This window comes from Microtus pennsylvanicus, chromosome 11, assembly GCF_037038515.1.
Source record: "Microtus pennsylvanicus isolate mMicPen1 chromosome 11, mMicPen1.hap1, whole genome shotgun sequence".
Taxonomy (NCBI): domain Eukaryota; kingdom Metazoa; phylum Chordata; class Mammalia; order Rodentia; family Cricetidae; genus Microtus; species Microtus pennsylvanicus.
Window position 1 is genome coordinate 2,221,767 of NC_134589.1, and position 20,657 is coordinate 2,242,423.

The following is a 20,657-nucleotide window of genomic DNA, read 5'->3' on the forward strand; positions in this document are numbered from 1 at the left end:
GCTGTCTCCAGAGGCAGTGGCTTCATGATGACCCTCTAACTTCACCCTCTTTCTCATAGCATACAGCCTAGCCTTTCCCGCCTAGCTAAGTTCTGCCCTCCTATAGGTCCAAAGCAATTTCTTTATTCATTAGTGGAAATCACAGCATACAGAGGGAAATCCCACATCATAGCCTCAGTGACACACCTCCTCTAACAAAACCACGCCTCCCACTCCTTCCCACACGGTTCTACCAGTTGTGAATGAAGTAAGCAAGCATATGAGGCTACAGTGGGCGTTCTCATTCAGACACCACAGAGCCTGAACAAGGCCACAGCACTTAATGGGGGACACGGGAAGTCTGCCCTCTGGCAAAGCTGCGCAATTTCAGAAGATTGCTCAGAGGACAGATGGTCTCTACCATCAAAACTACAACTCCTACAGATTCTGAGCATCGTCCTCGAGAAACAACACAAAACACACTGCAGTGTCCGAGTACACGTGATGGCCAAGCACTCATGCCTTTCTTACACAGCACGCACGGGGCGGTGTCGGAGGGGAGAGGAGAGCACAACAGGCCCTGCTGCAGCATCTTCAACACTGCATCACTAGCGCCTCGGTCCACAAAGTCAGCGGCCTCGCTCCAATTCCAAACAAAGCTGCCATTTCCACTAACTGACAGGAGAACCGCATGCTGCGTGGTGTAGTCAGCATCAATCTCCCGTACAGCTTGTCTCAGGGAAAACGGACTAACTTGGCGTTAGAACTTCCAGCACCACAGAAACATGTCCACAATATATTCAAAATGGTATTATGCTACTCAATCAAAGAAACAGAAAACAGCCAAAGGAAAAAAGCGTGTACTTCGGATTCTTGTACTATATTGATGCATATGGGAAGCGGTGAGGCAATTACTTACAGAGAAAACTACAATCGTTCACTTAAGAATTACTGAAAATAAGACTGAGGCAACCAGAACAACATCTTCCAACAAGTGCTTCTTCATCAAGTGATGTTACGGGAGCTCCTTCTGCTCCTTCAGCCAACAGCTGTTGAGATACCAGCCCATTGGGGTGTGGTCTCTCTCCCTTTAAAACGGGGGCCACTTCCCTCTCCTCTCTCTCTTGCTTCCGGCGACTAGACTCCCTTCCTGATTGCGCAGAGGGCTGTTGTTGTCTGGGACGGTGATCTGTAAGTTTTTTCCCCTTTAAATAAATAACCATTCTATTAATCATAATTCCAAACTGGTGTGGGATTGTTTGTGATTTATGCCTTCAAAGTAAGGCTCATCAACAGACCCGCCGACAGACGCAAGCAAGCTCTGTACATGCGAAGCTCAGCGCTGTCCACGCTGTTTATCAGGCATTCTTTAGCAACCTTGCTCATATAGTGAAGACGGCAGCTTTCAATATGATCGCGGGAGCGGGTGTATGGGGTGTATGGTGTGTGTGTGTCCTGACCTCTCTCTCCTAGGTCGTGTGCATCACGGATGATATGGCTATCATTTTTAGCCAGCTTCTGGCTTCGTGTTTCTGCAGCAGAAACTGGCAAACTACGGCTTACAGATCGAACCCGGCCCAGTGATTGTTTTTGTAAATATTGTTTGACCCAAGTGCAGCCGTGTCTGCGTCCTGTCCCTGGATCTTTCATGCTGCAACACCAACAGAGCTGGGGCTTCTGACCTAAGCCGGGGCCTATTCCACTCCTGTCCTCTCTGATACCGTATGAGGACTACTCTGAATTGGCCTACCGTTATCTCCATAACTCTGGGGTGAAGGAGCAGTTTTTGAGGTTCAGCATAGAAGTAAAGACTGAGAATCAATAAGCCAAATAACTGACATTTGCTGACCTTTGAAGATAAAAATCTTGGTTATTCCTTCCCATTTTGCACTTTTCATTAATTCTCTTAAAAGATACATTTGATTTTTGTTTAAAAATATAAAATTTACCAAAAAAAAGGCAAGAGAGAGAAAAAGGAATAGTTGGGTGGTGGTGCATGCCTTTAATTCCAGTACTTAGGAGGCAGAGTTCAAGGCCAGCATGGTCTACAGTGTGAGTTCCCTGTTACACAGAAAAACCAAACCAAAACCAAACCAAACAAACAATAACAACAACAAAGACTTTAAAATGCAGGTGGAGGGACAAACCCAATTCTACTACATGAAAAAAGATGCCTTCTCTTCCATTAGAAGGAAATGAGTTTCCTATCTCATCTGCTGCCACGGGAAGCATGGAGCTCAGTAGAGTTTCACAGTCTCACGTCAGTGTCTCCTGCTGGTGGAAGATCCGCCCACCTGAGCCACCACAGCTGCTCAGGCAGAGGCAGTGAGGACCACTGTCCCCAGCGGCAACACAATGGTTTCAAAGGTCATGTTATGACAGCTATATTAAGTTGGTTTTTACTGTGCTTCCTATTAAAGCTCAGTGCTGACTTTAAAAAATTTTAACTATGTCCTCAGTCCAAAAAGTATGTCAGGCAGCTAAGCGATGACACATGATTTGCGCAGGGAAAGTCCAATCAGTGCTCGGCAGTCCTCAGGGATGCACAGTCCTGTAGGCACAGCCCTTGCCAATGTGGAGTGGGAGGGCAGCACAGGGCGGATCTGGCACAGGCACTGCTGTGTCAGGAACCATGGGTGAGTCCAGGCCCGTCTGAAGCTCTGGGAATGCCTGAACCACCTTTCTCTTCTCACCCTCCTGCCTGCAGGCAGTGTACACAGAATACAAGTCTATTCTGGATCCAGGAAACCTCAGACAGGAGAGCTGGGGAGTCTCAAGGGAGAGGCAGAAGTAGCCATGGAGCCAAGCATGCGGCTCTGGGGTCCACTGTGCCCTGGCAACTCTGACACACTGCCACTCCAAGCTTCCTGCTTGCTCTACTAGATAAGATCACTCCTACTGGGAATCACACCTATTGGCTTTCCTCCGTGACCCAGAGTCTTATCTGATGAAGTCATTCAAAGCTCCTACAGCCTAACAAAGCCCACCCTCTGTCACGACTACCTCCTCTGGAGCTTTCCCTTCTGCTGGGGCTGACCTGTTCCTTCTTCTAGGTGGTCTGGCAGGACGCACCAGTCTGGGTACTCTGCTCCTCTCCAACCCTGCATGGGAGGCACTCCATTTCCACTGCCAGCTGCTGTAAGAACACTTGGTTATTCACAGCCTAGAGGAATACATCTGACCCTTGGAACTCAGCAGCTTCTGGTGCCATGAATGTACTTAGTCTTTGGTCGTGAATTGCCTTAAAATGTTAACAGTATCTTTGTCTTGCATAGAGCACCTATTTAAAAAGAATCTTTCAGGCCATGTCCCCTCTCCTCTACTGGAAGATCAGATGTCTGTCTGTACATCCGCCGACAGCGCTCAGCCTGGCCTCCCTCAAGACCAGCTGAAGTAGCATGTTCTGGGGTACTCACTCTTAAAACTCCCAGTGACCAGACACCGAGTTTAGACAGAAAAACAACAGTGCTCTCATAGACTGGTAATGGGAATGGCCATGAGCAATAATGCTCTGAGTAAAGCATATTCTGCCAGAATATGTTTCATCTGGTGCAGGAGCTGTTCAGACTCCTCGTGGTCCTGACACACAGGCCTTCCAGCCCTTGGCCATAAAAGCCTTGTGCCTTCCTCTGTCTCTTCTGCCTCCCCTGGAATGTTGACCCATGTGTGTCATGATATTTTATTTGTATTTTAATAAATAAAGCTTGCCTGAAGATCAGAGAGTAAAACAGCCACACTGATCAGCCTTATAGATCAGGCAATGGTAACACACACCTTTAATCCCAGTAGCCACCCTAGTTTGCCATAGAAACTGGGCAGTAGTGGTACACACCTTTAATCTCAGCCCTAGAGAGGGAGGACAGGAGGAGACAGCTCTCTCACACTGTCTCATTCTGAGATTCCTGGATGCAGGATCGTCATTTCAAACTGAGGTACACGTAAGAGCCAGCAGCTGGTTGTTTTGCCTTTCTGACCTTCACGTTGAACACCAGTATCTGGCTCTGGGTTTTTATTGATTGTGCTACACATGTGTTCCCAGTGCAGCTCATCCACCTGCCCTTGTGACACCTGTGCTACCTTTCATTTCAAACCAGACAGAACCAGTTCCTTTCTTCGCAGACCCCTTAGCCCCTCTTTCTTATACTGCTTCTAGCTACCTGCAAGCTCACTTACCTCCTCCCTTATGTAAGTTACACTTGCATTTGGTTAATTCTGCCTCTTTCAACACAGCTAGGTTTGAGGGATGCCTATGCTCCATGGGTATCTAGCTCAGTCATGTGAGGCTATGCTACTAGGTGTGAAAGAGAATGCCCAGGCCTAGATTTGGGCACACAGTTGCTGGACCTCTTTCCGGGAAAGGCAACGTCCCTCATAGGCATGAGAAGGAAGCCTGGACTTTGTGTGAAGACAAGGCAGCGAGACCACTCTCCTCCTGCATCCTCAAGCTAGCCAGATGGGTCCCAGGGCTGACCACACTGCTACCACAATCCTAGGTCTACATAGTTCCTGAGTTTGGGGAAGGACCAGGAACTGTGAGTCTGGGCTGGTACTAAAGACGAGTGGTGCAGTGTGGCGAGTTGGACACCTCCACTTGTTGAGTGCACAAGCAGCCACGGTGTTCTCAAATGCAGGCTGGGTCTGGTACACCACATACATTTCCTTGGAGACTCAGAGAAGTGTGGTGGTAAAGGGGCCTCTTTTCACTGCTAAGAATGAACTCAGGTACTATACTTCAAGCAAGAACTGCAGTGATTCTTTCACAGAGACCTTCCTCCATAAATGGACCTTGCTGGTGAGTCCAACTTTGGAGCTACCTCTGACTCCTCCCCTTAGTGAATACAGATGTGCACGGGCTGCTCTCCCCTTAGTGAATACAGATGTGCACGGGCTGCTCTTGGACACCACAAAGCAGCAAACTGCACGTGACCAGACCCAAGGGAAAGGGCTCCATCCGCCTTCAGACTACATCCAGGCAAACACCCAGGTGCTGAGATATCAAAACACTGGGCACATTGCTGTGACCAGGATAACGCCTTGGGTCCCTGGGATGGGGACCCAAACTATAGACCACTTACCAGCGCAGAGCAATCTTGATTGGAGTGGTGAGGCAGGATGTGAACAGGTCAGCTGGGAGGTCAGGGATCATGGGCAGGAGTTCATGTGCCTCACAGGCTGCCAGCTGGATGCAGTTTTTCATTGACGGAGGCAAGGGCATCTGGGCAAGTGGATGGTTTGGGTTAATTGCAGCTACCTACAGGAGGACACAGAAAAACAATGGTTTAGCTGACATTCCTGGAAAGAACGCTGGGCATCAAAAAGGAAAACACAGCACCAAGTGGAACCTTGACAAACCCTCCACACCCCTTGATGATGTCAGTGTCCACTGGCCAATCTTTCATGCTGACCTGTTTAGGTTGAACACTCAGTCCCTAATTCATCATCATATTACTTTGGAGGGTTTAATGGCCTAGAAGATGACCACAATTACAGAGACGGAAGGAAGTGTGTGCAGGATGCAGAGTGTGTGCACAGCAAGGCAGGTTAGAGTGACGGTTTTCTATGTACACCCGAGTTTTCTATGTTCTGCAAACAAATGTGTACTTATTTTATAAAGGAGATAAAGGGTTGGATAGATTTAAGCATGGCTCCTTTAAGGCAGAGAAAGTATGACATGTTTGGTATTTCCCTCAGTGACGTTTGGTGAGGTGAAAGCCCTGGACCAAAGCCATGCTGCATAGAAGCTGAGATGGAAGACTCAAAAAAAAATACTGCACAGTTCAGTAATGTACATTATCTCTTTGCTGACTTAAAACCAAGCCAAAAAAGTGTTCACCTTTATTTGTATGAGGTGGCATCTTGCTCTGTATCCCAGACTAGTCCTAACTCTTCCTGCTCTGTCCTCCTGGATGCTAGGGTTACACACAGGGATGAGGCTCCATGTTCAGTTGACAAAGTGAAAACCTCTTAATAAATAATTTAGTGCATTCAAACATTGGCAAGTGACAGGACTGCCTGATATATGACCTACTCACACTGCCACAGAGAATTCTGTGCCTTGCTGTGCCACAAAGCAGCAGGAGCCAGGACACACTAGATGCAACTACGTCTCGTGTGCACTGTGGCTCCTGCCTCCTGCTTCACATGGTACATTCACGTGACAGAATCTGATCTGTCAGGCTCTGCTGTCATTTCCAGATAATGAGATTCCTAATTCCCACGTTTGGCCAGTAAGGCCTGTAAATGTGACATGGGGATTGCATGTGCACGGTGCTCTGCCTGTTCCTGATGACAGTGCTGCGCGGAACATGAGTTCAGAACAATTTTGCTTCCCACAGCGCCCAGCTAGAGAAGCAGAGCAGCTGTGAGCAATGGCTTGCCTCAAGCAAGAGTGTGATGCGGACGATGATAGCTGCTCAGAGGCGTGCAGCCCCGAGGAAGAGAAATCCCTGGAGCCCCGGGAGTGTGGGCCCCAAAGCTATCCATCACACTGCAAAGGCAGCTCAAGGGGGAGACCATGGAGCAGAGGGAAGGCAGGCTACTGGCACCCGAATTCTCATTAGTGGGCCTGCATGACACACAGGTACCTGAGATAACAGGGAACTCAGACAACATGGACTACATAGGCCCAGCAGCTTGCGTCAGCACTCTGTGGGCTGACTTGGCCATAATGAAAAGCTATCTACTATGGAGTCCCAATTAACCCAGCCCATCTTGGTTGAGGAGTTGGTGAACTTTAATGCCCAAAAGAACCTTCTCCCTGGTGCAGATTTTTTTATTTATAAGATCATTTGAGAACAAGGGTCATTCAGCCTCCTGGGCTTCTAAGTTGTTACTTAATCAACTCCGTAGTTTGTGTATAAACCCCATGAGACAAGACACCATTGCTTTTCATAAAGACAGGGCCACATACACAATCCTGATGGGCACTGAGGAGGGCGGGATGAGTCAGAGAGGTGCCATTCTCGGCCTCACAGCTACCATCCCTCCTCACTGAGGACCCTCCAGGGGCGCGGCTCTCCAGTGCGGCTCTCCGACTTCTCAGCGCTCTCTTACATGCACCTGCTCATCTACTTAGCCACTGCTCTTAGGAGCTAAGTTCTGTCTCCATTTGTAAACAATGCCAGCAATTAGGGAACATCTGACTGTAACCTTAGCACTCAAGAGGCTGAGTGAGGCAGGAGGACCACTTTGAGTTTAAGGTCAGCCTGAACTATATACTGATGTGGCTGCTTGGGTCTGGTTTTAGGACTTTTCTTGGCCCATTGCTTCTTTCAGACAAGTGGTTCTCAACCTTCCTAATGCTGACACCCTTTAATCCAGTTTCTCATGCTATCTATGGTGATCCTGCCCCACCATAAGAAAATTATTTCATTGCTACTTCACAACTGTATTTCTGTTCCTGCTATGAATCGCAATGTAAATATCTGACATGTGACTCCTGTAGCACTGCTCTAGACCCTCGAGTCTAGCTGAGGCACCTGATGCCAGGGTTCCAAGCAGTAGGCTCTGTGCCTTTTACATCAGATCCATACAACTGTGCTAGCCCCTGGACACACAAAGTTAACATCTGATCATCCATAACACCATCGGTGGCATCTTCAATTCCTCCAATGATGAGTATTTTACCAATAAGCCTCTGCACTATAGAAACATTGAGCCCAAAGCCAAAATTCAGACACTTGTATACACAACTATTTGTATAAGTCATTCAATAAAAACATCAGTTTCTAGGTAAGTGAAAAATTCTATAAAATATGCCACCTTAAATACTTTATATTTTGCATTACTGGGGACCAAGCCCAGGGTATCACAAATGCTAGGCAAGCACTCTATGGCTGAGCTCTACCCCAGCCATATGGGAACTGAATGCACAGCTCAGAATCCAGTGAATAATATTACCGAGGTTTCCTTAAGACACAGAGAAGGAAGGCAAGGCCATGTGTAAACAGGGTTCTGGATTCTGGCTGTATAAACTAAAATAGACGGTAAAGTCATAGTACTGCACAAGAAACTGTTTCCAGGTCTGTCACATCCGCCCTGCTCTACAGAACGATGGTCTGGACAGATCTGCTCACGCAGGGTCAGGTGAGGGCCCTGGAGCCTGCAGAGGCAGCAGACTAACTGCAGCCTCGTGGATGGGCACTTGGGAGCAGGTGGAGCTCTAAGTGCTCTCCAATGCCCAGTCTGGCAGAAAGGGACTGGGAGAAAGCTGGAAGATGACCTCTGCACCTGGGTAGGATCCAGGATGGTGGCAGAGGATCAAAGCCTTAGGGATGTCTGTCTGGAGCTGCTGGCAGACTGGTATTGTAGTAGGCACTGCTAAATACCAACAGTCAGGGACACACGAGGGCAGCCGACAGATGCAACAGATGATGAAAATGAGAACCACTCTAGGAGGAAATGGCCAGTGACCCGCAGTCTAAAGTCACTTCTCACTTTTCTTTCTCATAAAAAAAAAGAAAAGAAAAAGAAAGACTACAGTGTTATTTTATTTGTGTTTTAATAAATAAAGCTTGCCCAAAGATCACAGTGCAAAGCTAGCCACACTAGTCAGCCACACAGGCCAGGCAATGGTGGCACACACCTTTAATTCCAGCAGCCACACTAGTCAGCCACACAGGCCAGGCAGTGTGGTGCGCGCCTTTAATCCAGCACTAGAGAGGAATATAGATGAGGGGAGACAGGAGCTCAGGGCTCAGTCTGCAGTCTGAGGTATGGTGATCACTGCAGTCTGCAGTCACGTTGAGGACAGGATCACCTCAGTTTGTCTGAGCCTTGGTAGAGGTAAGAACTCTCTAGCGGCTTGGCTGTTTTGTTTTTCTGATATCCAGTTTGAACCCCACTATCTGTCTCTGGGTTTTTATCATTTGTGCTACAAAAGCCCTTGTGGGAAGATGGTCTTTGAGCAAGGGAAGGCCTGGGCCCAGGCACAGGTGAACCACACTTCGAAGACAGGACGCGAGCCTCAGATGACTTCTGTCAACCCAGCACCCGTGAGCTGCACTGAGCCCACATGACAGTTCTGCCTCGGGGATAGCTAGACTCAGTGGCTTTTTTCTAAGAGGCATTCAAAATTTAAGACAAAGAATTTAACCAAGGACTAATCCTTTCAGATTTGCTAATACAGGAATAAAAATCCATTTACACATGTGAGTTTCTTCCCATACATTACCTTAGCTTTAACTTTTATCTAAGATATTGGTCCTTGAACGGAAATAATCCTTCAGAAGGCAGCATGCACAGAAGGCTCATTTCTGGGCAGCTAGGCATGGTGTGAACAATCTAGACAGCACCAGACTCCTGAAGGACTACGGGAGCAGCACGGCCGGGGGTTTCTCCTGGACAACCAGGAGGCAAATGCTCCAGAACAATCTTAGGATGAATTCAGTCAACCAGCTCCAAAGCAGGCACTGCTCCAGCTCCAGAGCAAGGTCAGGAGCCTCCCAGGTCAGGCACCAATTTTCAGAGCAGCACCTGCATTTCTTGTTGTTAAAATAACCAATAACGTAGAGTGATTTTGCCCTTTCCCACACACGGAATGACAACTTTACAATAAAATGAGACACCGGTGAGTTCCAGAGTCCCAAGAGGTGCCTTTCTGACTAGTTTTACCTAAACACAACCTTGATTCTCTATTTGGCACTGCATCATGTTCGACAGCCTGCAGCTCAGAGGGAGCTGAGTGGAGCTACGCTACTTGCCCAGCCTCGTTAGTGTTCATGTCTAACAGGTGACACACTCTATCAAAGAGCAGAAGTAGAATTCCCATACACGAGTCACAGCAATGTGTGCATCCAATCGTCAATAACAACTTAACCAAGTGGTTTGAATCCACCAGGAACCGTAAAATTTTGGCCAAGGGAGCAGAAGAGCAACTTCTGCAGGATAACAATGCAGTGATGTCCTTCAAGGGCTCCTAGAGCCTTGTTCTGCAACGGTTTCTCACAATTATTCTGAGTTTACCCCAATGAACCGTCCATTATTTTAAAGCCACTTAGCTGCTGGCAGTTTTGGCTTCTAAATGCTCTCAAATCATTCTACAACTCAATGAACACGTTAATTAGAAATGATAAGCAAATTCCACTCCCAATCATGCCTGGATTGAATCAAAAACTAAAGAGAAGGAAATGAGTAAGGCTCCACAGCCAAGCGCATATGAAGACAGACACTGAGGGCGACTTAACACCCCTCCATCCTGAGCTGGCCATCTGCTGGAGGCAGACCCAGCGTTGTGATCCCGAGGAGGGAGGTGCCCGGCCTTATCTCACTGCACAGAGGCACTCAGTAGCAGAGGGTCTTCTGTGGGAGGTCCAGCATAGCACGCACAATCACAAATGTCTCTCTCCTCCATAGAGCTCCCAGAGGCCGCAGCACAGATCAGGCTCCAGAAGATGGACTGGCCCTCTGAACGCAATGGCATGGTGATCTGAAATATCCTGGTGACTTATTCTAGGTCTCATGCTGTCTAGGAGTCCCGGATTCTCCTCACACAGGCAACTTCTACACTCTAAGTTTAGGGTAGTCATCAATTTTCTGCCATGGTCTTTCTTGGAACTCACAGCTTCTTCATTGTTTTCTGATCATCGGAATGAGCCCACAGTCACCTCTCAGCACAGTATGTTCCCTTGTAGCCTGGATTAACCCGTGTGGCTCTTCCATCCCTGTCAGCTGGTGGCAGAGGCCATCTCTCTTTGGCAAGGTGCTGTAAAACCTTGTGCAGCAGCAGAGCCTCCGGCGTAGCCTCTGAGCTGAATATCTAGTAAAGATTTGGATGCTTGCTGCCCATCATCACCTGCAGCCCTTCTGAGTTATCAGTATGAGCTGACTTCCTTCAGAGAGTGACAGGAGCTCAGTGAGTGGGGGACACAGTGGCAGCTGAAGAGCTGAAGGTCGGTGCTCTCCTCAGTCCTCAAAGGACAGTCTCACCAGCCAGCCTGATGCGCACTCACTCTCTCTCCACCTGCTCTGACAAGCATGGGCTCGGGCAGCAGTGCTGCAGCACCACAGAGAGTGTCTGCACATGTGTGTGCACCAGTGCATTATGGGTGTACAACATCCGTGCTTAAATGTGCATGTGTGTACACCCGTTCCCTCTATGGTGGTCTGGGCTCTTTTTACCTTCCTCCAGTGGCAGGTGACGCCGTTCCCTTTCCAGTGACCACTGTCCGTACTCCCTCCCCATGTTCAGGCAGAAGTTCCCTCTTAAGCCAACTTGAGTACCACCCTCACAAATAACATCTCCATGTTCCCCTTCTTGCTGCTAGGTTATTCCATCAGCACAAACATATGCTACAAGAATGCATACTTAAAACAAATTTTTAAAAATCTAAGTAACAAAAATAAAAAGATGGTGTAGGAGGATCTTCTTTCTATGCGCTGCTTTCATTGGTTGAATAAAGAAAACTGCCTTGGCCTTTTGATAGGGCAGCACTTAGGTGGACGGAGTAGACTAAACAGAATGCTGGGAAGAGGGGAAGTGTGGCAGATGCCATGATTCTCCTTCCCGAGACGGAGGCTGGCTAGACTCATGCCGGTAAGCCACAGTCAAGCGGCGATACACATTAATGGAGATGGGTTAATCAAGATGTGAGAGTTAGCCAATAGAGGCTAGAACTAATGGACCAGGCAGTGATTTAATTAATACAGATTTCCGTGTGGTTATTTCAGGGGGGTTAAGCTAGCTGGGAGGCAGGATGCAGCCCGTCGTGCTCCTCACAACAAAGAGACAAAAAAACAGCAAAGAAAAAGAGCCCACTCTCCACAGCCTACAGCACCCGATGCTTCTCTGTTTTCTTCTGCTGCCTGAACAATTCACAGGCCTGGCTCCGAATTTCCCACTCCCACTGCTTGTACTGAAATGCCCTTGCTAAGCTCCTAGTGCCCAAGTATAGGTTGGAAGATCTCCCTTCAGCCCTTTCTCCCAGGGCCTCTCACAGCAAGCCATCAATCAGCAGATCATCCCTATCTCCAGGAAATATATTTTCCCCACCTGACTTTCAAATATTGGTTTTCTTGCCACTCCCAAACCCTCTCACATTTTTGGGCTGACACTGCACAGAACTTCATGGGGTCGTGGCCTCACTTCTCCAGCTTCACACACTCAGTGGCTTTGGCTATGGAGATTCAGGAGCTTTCCTACACTTTACAGAGCCAGGGGAGTCCCCCAATACTGTGAACTCCAGAAACCAATGCAGAACTCTTGCTCACACACTTACATCCCTATGCAAACTCCAATACCATAGTGTGTGAGCTCAAAGAAAGGTTGTGTCCTTCTAACTTGCCCAACAAGCTCACCTTCACACCCTGCTGGACTGTACTGGAAGTACTCTCTCACTGAGAAATCCCCCCAGCTCTCACCTTTAATTCTTTTTATTCCTTATATCGTACACCCTATTCATAAGCAAACTGTCTTACTTCAAGAATGTGAGGTACACATGACCTCCTTCTGCTGTTATTATTGAGTTCAAGCACCATCCCTTCTAGACATGGCCACCTGGACTGATGCCACCTACGGCCCCGCTCAGCACCTGGGCAGACCACACACAGCCACTTGAGCGATATTTTCTTGATTAGCCAGCACTTTCAGCAGAGGGCCAACCACAGGTGCTGTGCTGGACAGCACTGCTCTCTGCTCCTCTCCTGAGAATCTCTAAGACCCAAGGGTCCTGCACTGTGCCTCTGTGCAGTAGCTGAGTGTCAAGCAGGAGTCCACTTGTCTGAGGGATACAGACGAGGTCTCTAGGGAGCAACTCCCAGCCTTGGACACACAGCAATAGCCACATTTGTCTCTTCCCTCACAGATATGAGAAACAGTAAGATCACCATAATCTAATAGAGAATGATCAAAATGGACCAAAAGAGAAAAATTATCCTGGGGGAGACAGATAACTTAGAAACATACTCGGCATCCTGTTAAAAATCCACAAATTACAACATTTATAAATTAAAGAAAATAGATAGCACATAACAGATGCTGGCTCATCTTCCCTGCTGCCTACAAACGATATGCCACGGTAGCAGAACAAAAGATGGAGGACACGGAAAGTTGACCTGCAGGACAGAGACAGGCATGGCTTGTGTGCCCACAGTACTGAACCCACAACCCCAAACCACCAAACCCTTTGCTGAAGCCACGACTGTCACACGTCGCTTGCCCAGTACACAGCCAACAGGAAACTCATTTTTAACAGGTATCCTAAGGATGAATCCATGGCATTCAAAGTGACTACCACCTTTCATGCCAGCAATCAGGGAACTGAGGCAGTCAGATCGCCATGGGTGAGAGGCCAACCTGGGCTAACCCGTGTGAGAGAGAAAAAGAACTCTCAGGTGGCACGGAAGACCATCGCATTAATTGTGGGCTCCACACTGGCCACATTGCAGCCTCATCTACAGCTTTAGCAAAGGAGTCTTCGATTTTAAAATAGGAATTTTTCAGTCTGTAGGATATATACTGAGAAAACCTTATGATTATGACATCGAATATTTTTGTCAGAACTCCTAATTACAGTGACCAACATATGAGAACAAACACTTCTTTCCACATCCAGGATGTCCAAGTGGAAAGTAAAGCAGACAGGTCATCCACACCCAGTGATGCTGCAGGACCCCACAACATGGTCAGACGAGAGCACAGCATACAGGAAAAAGCCTTGCACTATGTCAACAGCGGAGGAGAAAAGCCCCAGAACTGGGGCTGAACTCAGACAAGGCTCCTCCTCCAACAAGACAGTGCTTCTCTTCATCCTCAACTCTGGCCAAGTCCACTCAGGGCTGTCCACGTGCCAGGCCTTCTGGGACAAAGCTGCTGTGTAGTATGTCTCTGCAATCCAAACCATAGCTGCCCCCTACGTCTCAATCACCTACCAAAACAAAAAAGGAACTGTTGCATGGATCTCAGACCAGCTACACCATGGTCTCAGCAGTGAGAGCTGCAGCTACCACAGCTATAGCTATGGCAAATAACACGCAGACCACAGCACCGAGGTTGCTCTAGCTTACAGACCAATGGGTGCACATCAGGAAGGAACACACTCCTTCCCTGAGTCCTGCTGGATTCCAGGCACAGCTACCATGTGGCCCACAGAGGTTAGGAGAGGGGAGTTAGGGTAAAGATAGCCTGTAGCCTGGGTTACAGTGGAGGAGCAGTGAATGGTGCATGCAATGAGGCTGCCGTTCCTGTGAGATAATTGAGGGGCCATTCCCGCCTCATCTGTCCAGTCCTTGGCATGGTTCCAGAGAAAAGCACACATTCACTTTTTAATGAAAGAGGCAGGAGGAGGCAACACTACCCTTATCCCTTCCCTCCTCCTAGAGACAAAGAACATCCTGAAGCTGTGGTGAGCAGGCCACAGTCAGGAGGATAAAACATCAACAGAGGGTGCCAGAGACGAAAAGGAGGCTGGTTCCCGCAGGCCCTACTCAAGGAGTAATCATTCGCCTTAGAGATCTTATTAGTGAAAAAGATAAACTGTAATCTGTCTAGGATCCAATCGTGAGCTCTCACTGCTTACAGCTTTCCAAATGCAAATGTTCTAGGCCCAGGAAGACTGCTGCCATCCATCCTCCGGGCTTGGTGCCTGGGCTGCACTAGCAGAACAAAGCCGAGTAACCAGAAGGGAGAGGTGAGTCCAGAACACGGTGTCTGGAGCTGCAGACAGCCATCAGCAGGAGGAGGTGAGGAACACTAGTGCCAAGGGAACCCAGAGCCTGGAAGTACCAGCCTCTAATACAAAGGGAAGGAGCAATCTCTCCAGCCCCATACTTGGCAATGTCTGCCATCTTTCAGAATTTCCACACACCAAGCACAAGACTTGACTACAGCTGGGAACAAAAGATAAATATAAGAAAAATCATGGGCAACAGAAATAACAGCTGGGAAGACGAGAGGCAAAGGAAAAGGGAGCTCAGAGCCTTAAACATGGAAGGTACTGACCACAGCTGTTGAGACTCGAACAGACCTGCTAACAACATTAATGCAGCAAGACTATTACTATCAATCTACTAACGGACACAGCATTAGAAGCATCAAAGTGGCTTCTAAATTTGTAACTGTGCACTCATAGAAAAGTGCAGATCTCAGACCTCATCAGAGAAGTTTATTTGTGTTGTGAATAGTAACAGAGTTGCACAAGTAATCAAAGTGCAAAAAGTATCAGCTGGGCAGTGGTGGTGCACGACTTAATCCCAGCACTCGAGAGACAGAGTAGACGGATCTCTGTTGAGTTTGAGGCCAGCCTGGTCTACAGAGTGCCAGGACAGCCAGGACTACAAACAGAAACTCTGTCTCAAAACAACAAAACAACATACACACAAACAAAAACAAAAGCAAGTATCAGTGAAGTGAGTGCTTGGCCATAAAAGGGACATCTACATCACTAACTTCACTCAGAGACCACAGAGGAAGAGGAGGTGATGTGGGAGGTCCTTCTGTGTATGTGCTGCTTTTATTGGATAATGAATAAAGCTGTTTTGGCCAATGGCTTAAAAGGATAAAGTCAGGTGGGGAAATCCGAACAGAGATATATAGGGAGAGTGGGCAGAGTCAAAGAGAGGCCATGTAGCTGCCAAAGGAGACAGCCAGCAGATCCTTACCAGTAAGCCACAGCCTCGTGCCAATACACAGATTAATAGAAATGGGATAATTTAAGATGCAAGACTTAATTAATAAGCCTGAGATAATAGATCAAGCAGTGTTGTAATTAATATAGTTTCTGTGTGATTATTTGGGTCTGAGTGGACAGGAAACGTGTGAGCAGCCTCTGCCTACAAGGAGGTGGAAAGATTGATAGAGCCAGAAGCCAGGGAGGACTTGAAAGAGACAGTGTCCTCTGGACATGACAGGGCTACTGCACTGATGAACTCACAACAGCTGTGGTTGACTGCACACGACCTACACAAGATCAAACCACTCAACAAGGCAGAATGGAGCAGGTGTTTGTGTGTTAATGGCTTCTGGGAGTGGGAGAGTCAGTTTTCTTTAAGAGTATGGCCCCAGTTGATTGACAAAGATGGCCTCACACCATCTTTGTATGGGGGCAAGACAAACTGGATTCAGTGGGCTATTTAAAAAGAGCAGGGAGACAGGGAAGTAAATGGTGGATGGGTCTGAGAGGAGGTTAGGGAGGAGCGGTGTGGTGAATATGATCAAAAGATATTACATAAAATTCCTAAAGAATTAATAAAACTGTATATTAAAAAATATAGCCAAGGTCACAAACCACAGAGAAGTTATATATGGCATTACAACTGAGCAGCAGAGAGAGACAGAGGCAGAAGCTGGCAACAAGGACCCGTCAGCTGAGAGGTTTCTCTTTCGAATGCACAATCAGACAAAAATAAACGTTAATTACAACTACCAGACTCTCCACTATCAGGCCTCCATCTGGTTCCTAATTCACTTCTTCCAACCATGTGGGGTTTGGAGATCAAAACACGTGCTGTCGGGCTTGATGGTAAGCATCTTATCCACTGAGCCACCTCACTTGCCCATCTACCCCCCCCCTTTTTTTTGCAACAGGGGTCTCGCTAACTCCCCCCTGGCTGGCTCTGAACCCACCATGTAGTCCAGGCAGGCCTTGAACTTGCAACACCCCTGTTTTGGCCTCCTGAGTTACTGAAATCACAGGTTTGTACTGTTGGGCCTGCAGATCCTCTAATCCTTAAGGAGGAAGCCCCCAATGGCAGCTGTGCTTCTGGACTGTGTAAGAGCAGGAAGCTCGTGTACCAACAACCTAGGCTGTAAAGAGGCCGGCAGTGCCCCTGCCTGGGAAGGGAAAGCCAAGGGCTACTTTAGTCATCACAAATGTAATCTTTTAACTTTTAAAGGAGACATAATTATTTTAGTCAAAATTAAAGCACTTATTTTAAAGAACAGTGAAAGCAGAGAGACTTGAAGGCTTTCTTTAATTCTTCAAATTACAAAACCACATGATATAATAAAAAAATAAGAAAGGCTCTTGAGTGGCAGATACCCATTTCCTGGCTCTGATGGGAAGCGTCAGTCTGCTGCAGTAACTCATGCTTGCTGTTATGAAGCTGCCTTCTCCTTTACCTCCAGAATTCCTCTGAGAGAGACAAGTACACAGCAACCAAACCCCAGGGTCCCAGAGCAAGCACTACACCACCAGAAAACGAAAGCAGATAATCAACCCTTAAAATTTATGTCACTCATGTGTGTGTTTACATTTATTATTTGGGGGCTTCTGGTCCACCCAGCTACGTTTTAGTGTTATAGTTAATCATTTTCACGCTTTTCTGCCCTCCCCCACACACTCCAGTCATTTTCCCCAATTGGATCTTGGCTGCCACAAGGACAGGGAGGTTGTCATTCCCATCCAAGTGAAAACCAGAACAGCAGCAAAATACTTCATTCCAAAAACAGGCACAAACCAATTACTGAACAATTTCTATCAGTTCACATATTGCACAATGAAAAGTATCAACAAATATGGCAAATTTACAAAGAAAATGGCCAGCACAGAGATGGGAAGCGTGCTGGGTTAGGTCTTTAGTTACTGAAAACAAGCCCCACATAGCAGAGATGGGCCTGAGGTTCTGGTCTGCACCTCCCTAGTGCAGTGCTGGGACTACAGGCATGTGCCACCACACCTAGGTCAGAAGAGAACACACCAAGACGATAACCTAACAATTTACATACAATTGTTTCTCTATGTAAGAGTGAAATGACTAACCAACACTAAGGTATTAGCTGGGAGTCAATTTTATAAAATTCTAATTTCCGCTGTTTATGCAAGAGACTGAACAATGGCCAATAATATTAAGTGTGAAAGAGAAATGCAAGCTCAGGCTACACTGCAATTATAAAGAGAATGAAGATAAAAACTGAGCTAATTATGAAACACATGGCTTAACACGGTACCTCATTCCATGTACCACTGTTTCCTCTGTTTGATCTCCTTCATGATGAATGAGTCCACTCAAACTGGTTTCTTTTTTTTGTAAAAAAAATTCTAAAAAATAATGTATGTAAGTCACTGTGCTGCACGTTAACGAAGTGAACAGTGTTTGTGGCTGATTAATCCTTGGCAACACACAGAGAACACACATGATCCTAACAAAGCAGCTCCACGGCGCTGGAAAGCACACGCGTGGTCCTGACAGAGCAGCTTCATGGCACTGGAAAGCACACGCGTGGTCCTGACAGAGCAGCTTCATGGCACTGGAAAGCACACGCGTGGTCCTGACAGCAGCTTCATGGCACTGGAAAGCACACGCGTGGCCCTGACAGAGCAACCCCACGGCACTGGAAAGCACACACATGGCCCTGACAGAGCAACTCCACGGCACTGGAAAGCACACACAAGGCCCTGACAGAGCAGCTCCACGGCGCTGGAAAGCACACGCGTGGCCCTGACAGAGCAACCCCACGGCGCTGGAAAGCACACGCGTGGCCCTGACAGAGCAACTCCACGGCACTGCAAAGCACACGCGTGGTCCTGACAGAGCAGCTCCACGGCACTGGAAAGCACAGGCGTGGCCCTGACAGAGCAACTCCATGGCACTGCAAAGCACACGCGTGGTCCTGACAGAGCAGCTCCACGGCGCTGGAAAGCACACGCGTGGTCCTGACAGAGCAGCTCCACGGCGCTGGAAAGCAGGCTTTTGTAGTGTGCTCGAGCTGCAATCGTGCCTCTGCTGGAAGAGGGCAGGCTCCTGACCACTGTGATTTCATTAACTAGCCGGATGGGCTGACCGCTTCTTACAGCTCAGGAACAGGCAGACTACTTGGTAGTCAGGCAGGAGGAGTCTTTGGTACCTTTTTTGACATTATAAATTAAAACAAAATTCTTTACATAATTTTACTTGGAATCTACAGACACAAAGTGCCTCTTGGCACTGGGGTATTCACTGCTGGTGAGCTGGCCTGGCCTGGCCAAACCTGATGAGATGGTGGCTAACAAACCTCCTAAGAGGCCTGGGAGCACTGCTGTGGCTCTCAGTTACACTCTGAAGGGGAAAGGGCATTATTTTATCAGTCACTTCTACACAGGGCTAAATTCACACGTATAAAATATTAAACAGTAGATATGTTAACCTTAAGTTTTACTAAACAGAATTTCAAATTCTGTTGCTGACTCCCTCAGTACTCTCCTCTGACGAAATGCAAAAAAACATAACAAACACGTTGAAACTGAATAAATCCAAAAAGGCTCGAGGAAACATACTGAAGGCGATTTTTTTGTTCTTGGATTGAGAACTTCCTGTGCTGCAACCAATCAGAACTCATGAGCCTCCAGAGGCAGAGCCTTTCACTAGCGCCTCTGTGCAGCCCACTGGATGGAGGCCTCTTAATTGAAACTGCCTCTTCAATTTCTCTTTAGAACTCACTGTTTAATTTAACCATCAAATATTAATTAAAACAACCGGGCAAAACATCACTTCATTATCCAAGCAGCTCCCAGACTCCAATTCCCAACAATGGACCTACCTAGCAGCTGCTTTGGTTTTACCATTTAGTTGCTTGGGTTAAAAGACATAAAACTTAAAGGGGGGGAATGGAACAATATCCAAGGACACCTGCGGAAACAAAGACTAGAATGGAAGAAACTAGCCCGTTTTTCAACACTAGCTTCAGAGGAAAACCACTGACATACAGATCTACCCTATTAATATCACCCTAACATTCAGATTAAAATGGCACGCACATTGGGCATAAGAAGCACCTCCCCAGCTCTCACCCAACGTCCCACCTCAGCCTCAACAGTGAGCCTTCTGTCACACAAAGACCCAGCTTCCCAGTTTCCTATAGCACCTTATCCACACAGGCTCAAACATGCCCGCACACCCCCACATGCACACACATGCACGTCCACGCATGCACACATGCACTCACGGTGCTGGCCTTTGATTACCTCACCTCCAGCTCTTGTTCCCGCTGCAGTGCAAACTGCTTGAAGGACTTCACGATGAGGCCAGCATTGGAGCAGTCATAGACAAAGATGGATGGGCTACCCATCCATGTCTGCAGGTCATATATGGACAGAGGGATGTACTGCGTGTAGTTCTGGAAAACAAGCACAGGTCACATGGTTATGCGGACATTTCAAGAGCCCCGGCTGCTGACCAGCACCTGACACCGGAGGAAGCAGGGCAGTGTCTGGTTGTGAGCAGCCACTCCTCACTATATATAGAGAGAAAAGCACACACCGAGTTTCACCTCCACAGCTGTGACATCTTACTCCAGCAATACCACAGGGCAGGAGCTGTTCACGCCATGCCAGCGGCCTTTATACTCTGGATTCAACAGCTCCCGCCCAGAGACAGTGAATGGGAACTCACACCCACTCTGGAAGCCCTTCCTCCCATCCCCCAGCCACGGCATCTGCGCGACCCTGAGCTGATCACACAACAGTGACATACTGACACGAAGTGACTGAGGGGTACTGTTTACCTGACTGCTAGTAGGTGACAGGAGAGAAAATTCTAGTCTAATGAAAGGCTTAAAAGCCTCTTCTAAGCCAATGTTTTAAGGCAATTATTTCAAAACAAAACAAACCAACACCACAACAAACAAACAAAAAACTACCCTGTAGTTACTCACCCTTGCTTGGACATCAACAGTTAAGTGGTGAACCAGACAGTCGGTTCCTAGCAGCTAAGCCACAAACACTAACTCTGGAGTTAACTACAGTTAACACAAGACAAGACAGCCAAAT

The 20,657-nt window shown here is 47.6% G+C and overlaps 1 protein-coding gene across 2 annotated transcripts in view; it reads right to left on the reverse strand.

Annotated features, from left to right (window-relative positions):
- Rptor (regulatory associated protein of MTOR complex 1) overlaps positions 1 to 20,657 on the reverse strand; it is a 306,486-nt gene that overhangs the window by 146,760 nt on the left and 139,069 nt on the right. Inside the window, exons 5-6 of one of the 2 annotated variants that reach the window (XM_075989893.1) lie at positions 19,859 to 20,005; positions 5,055 to 5,230 (exon numbers count right to left, since the gene is read on the reverse strand). In XM_075989893.1, coding sequence (XP_075846008.1) covers positions 5,055 to 5,230; positions 19,859 to 20,005 — 323 coding nt within the window. The remainder of the gene's footprint in view (positions 1 to 5,054; positions 5,231 to 19,858; positions 20,006 to 20,657) is intronic. The other variant, XM_075989895.1, reaches the window with a different exon arrangement.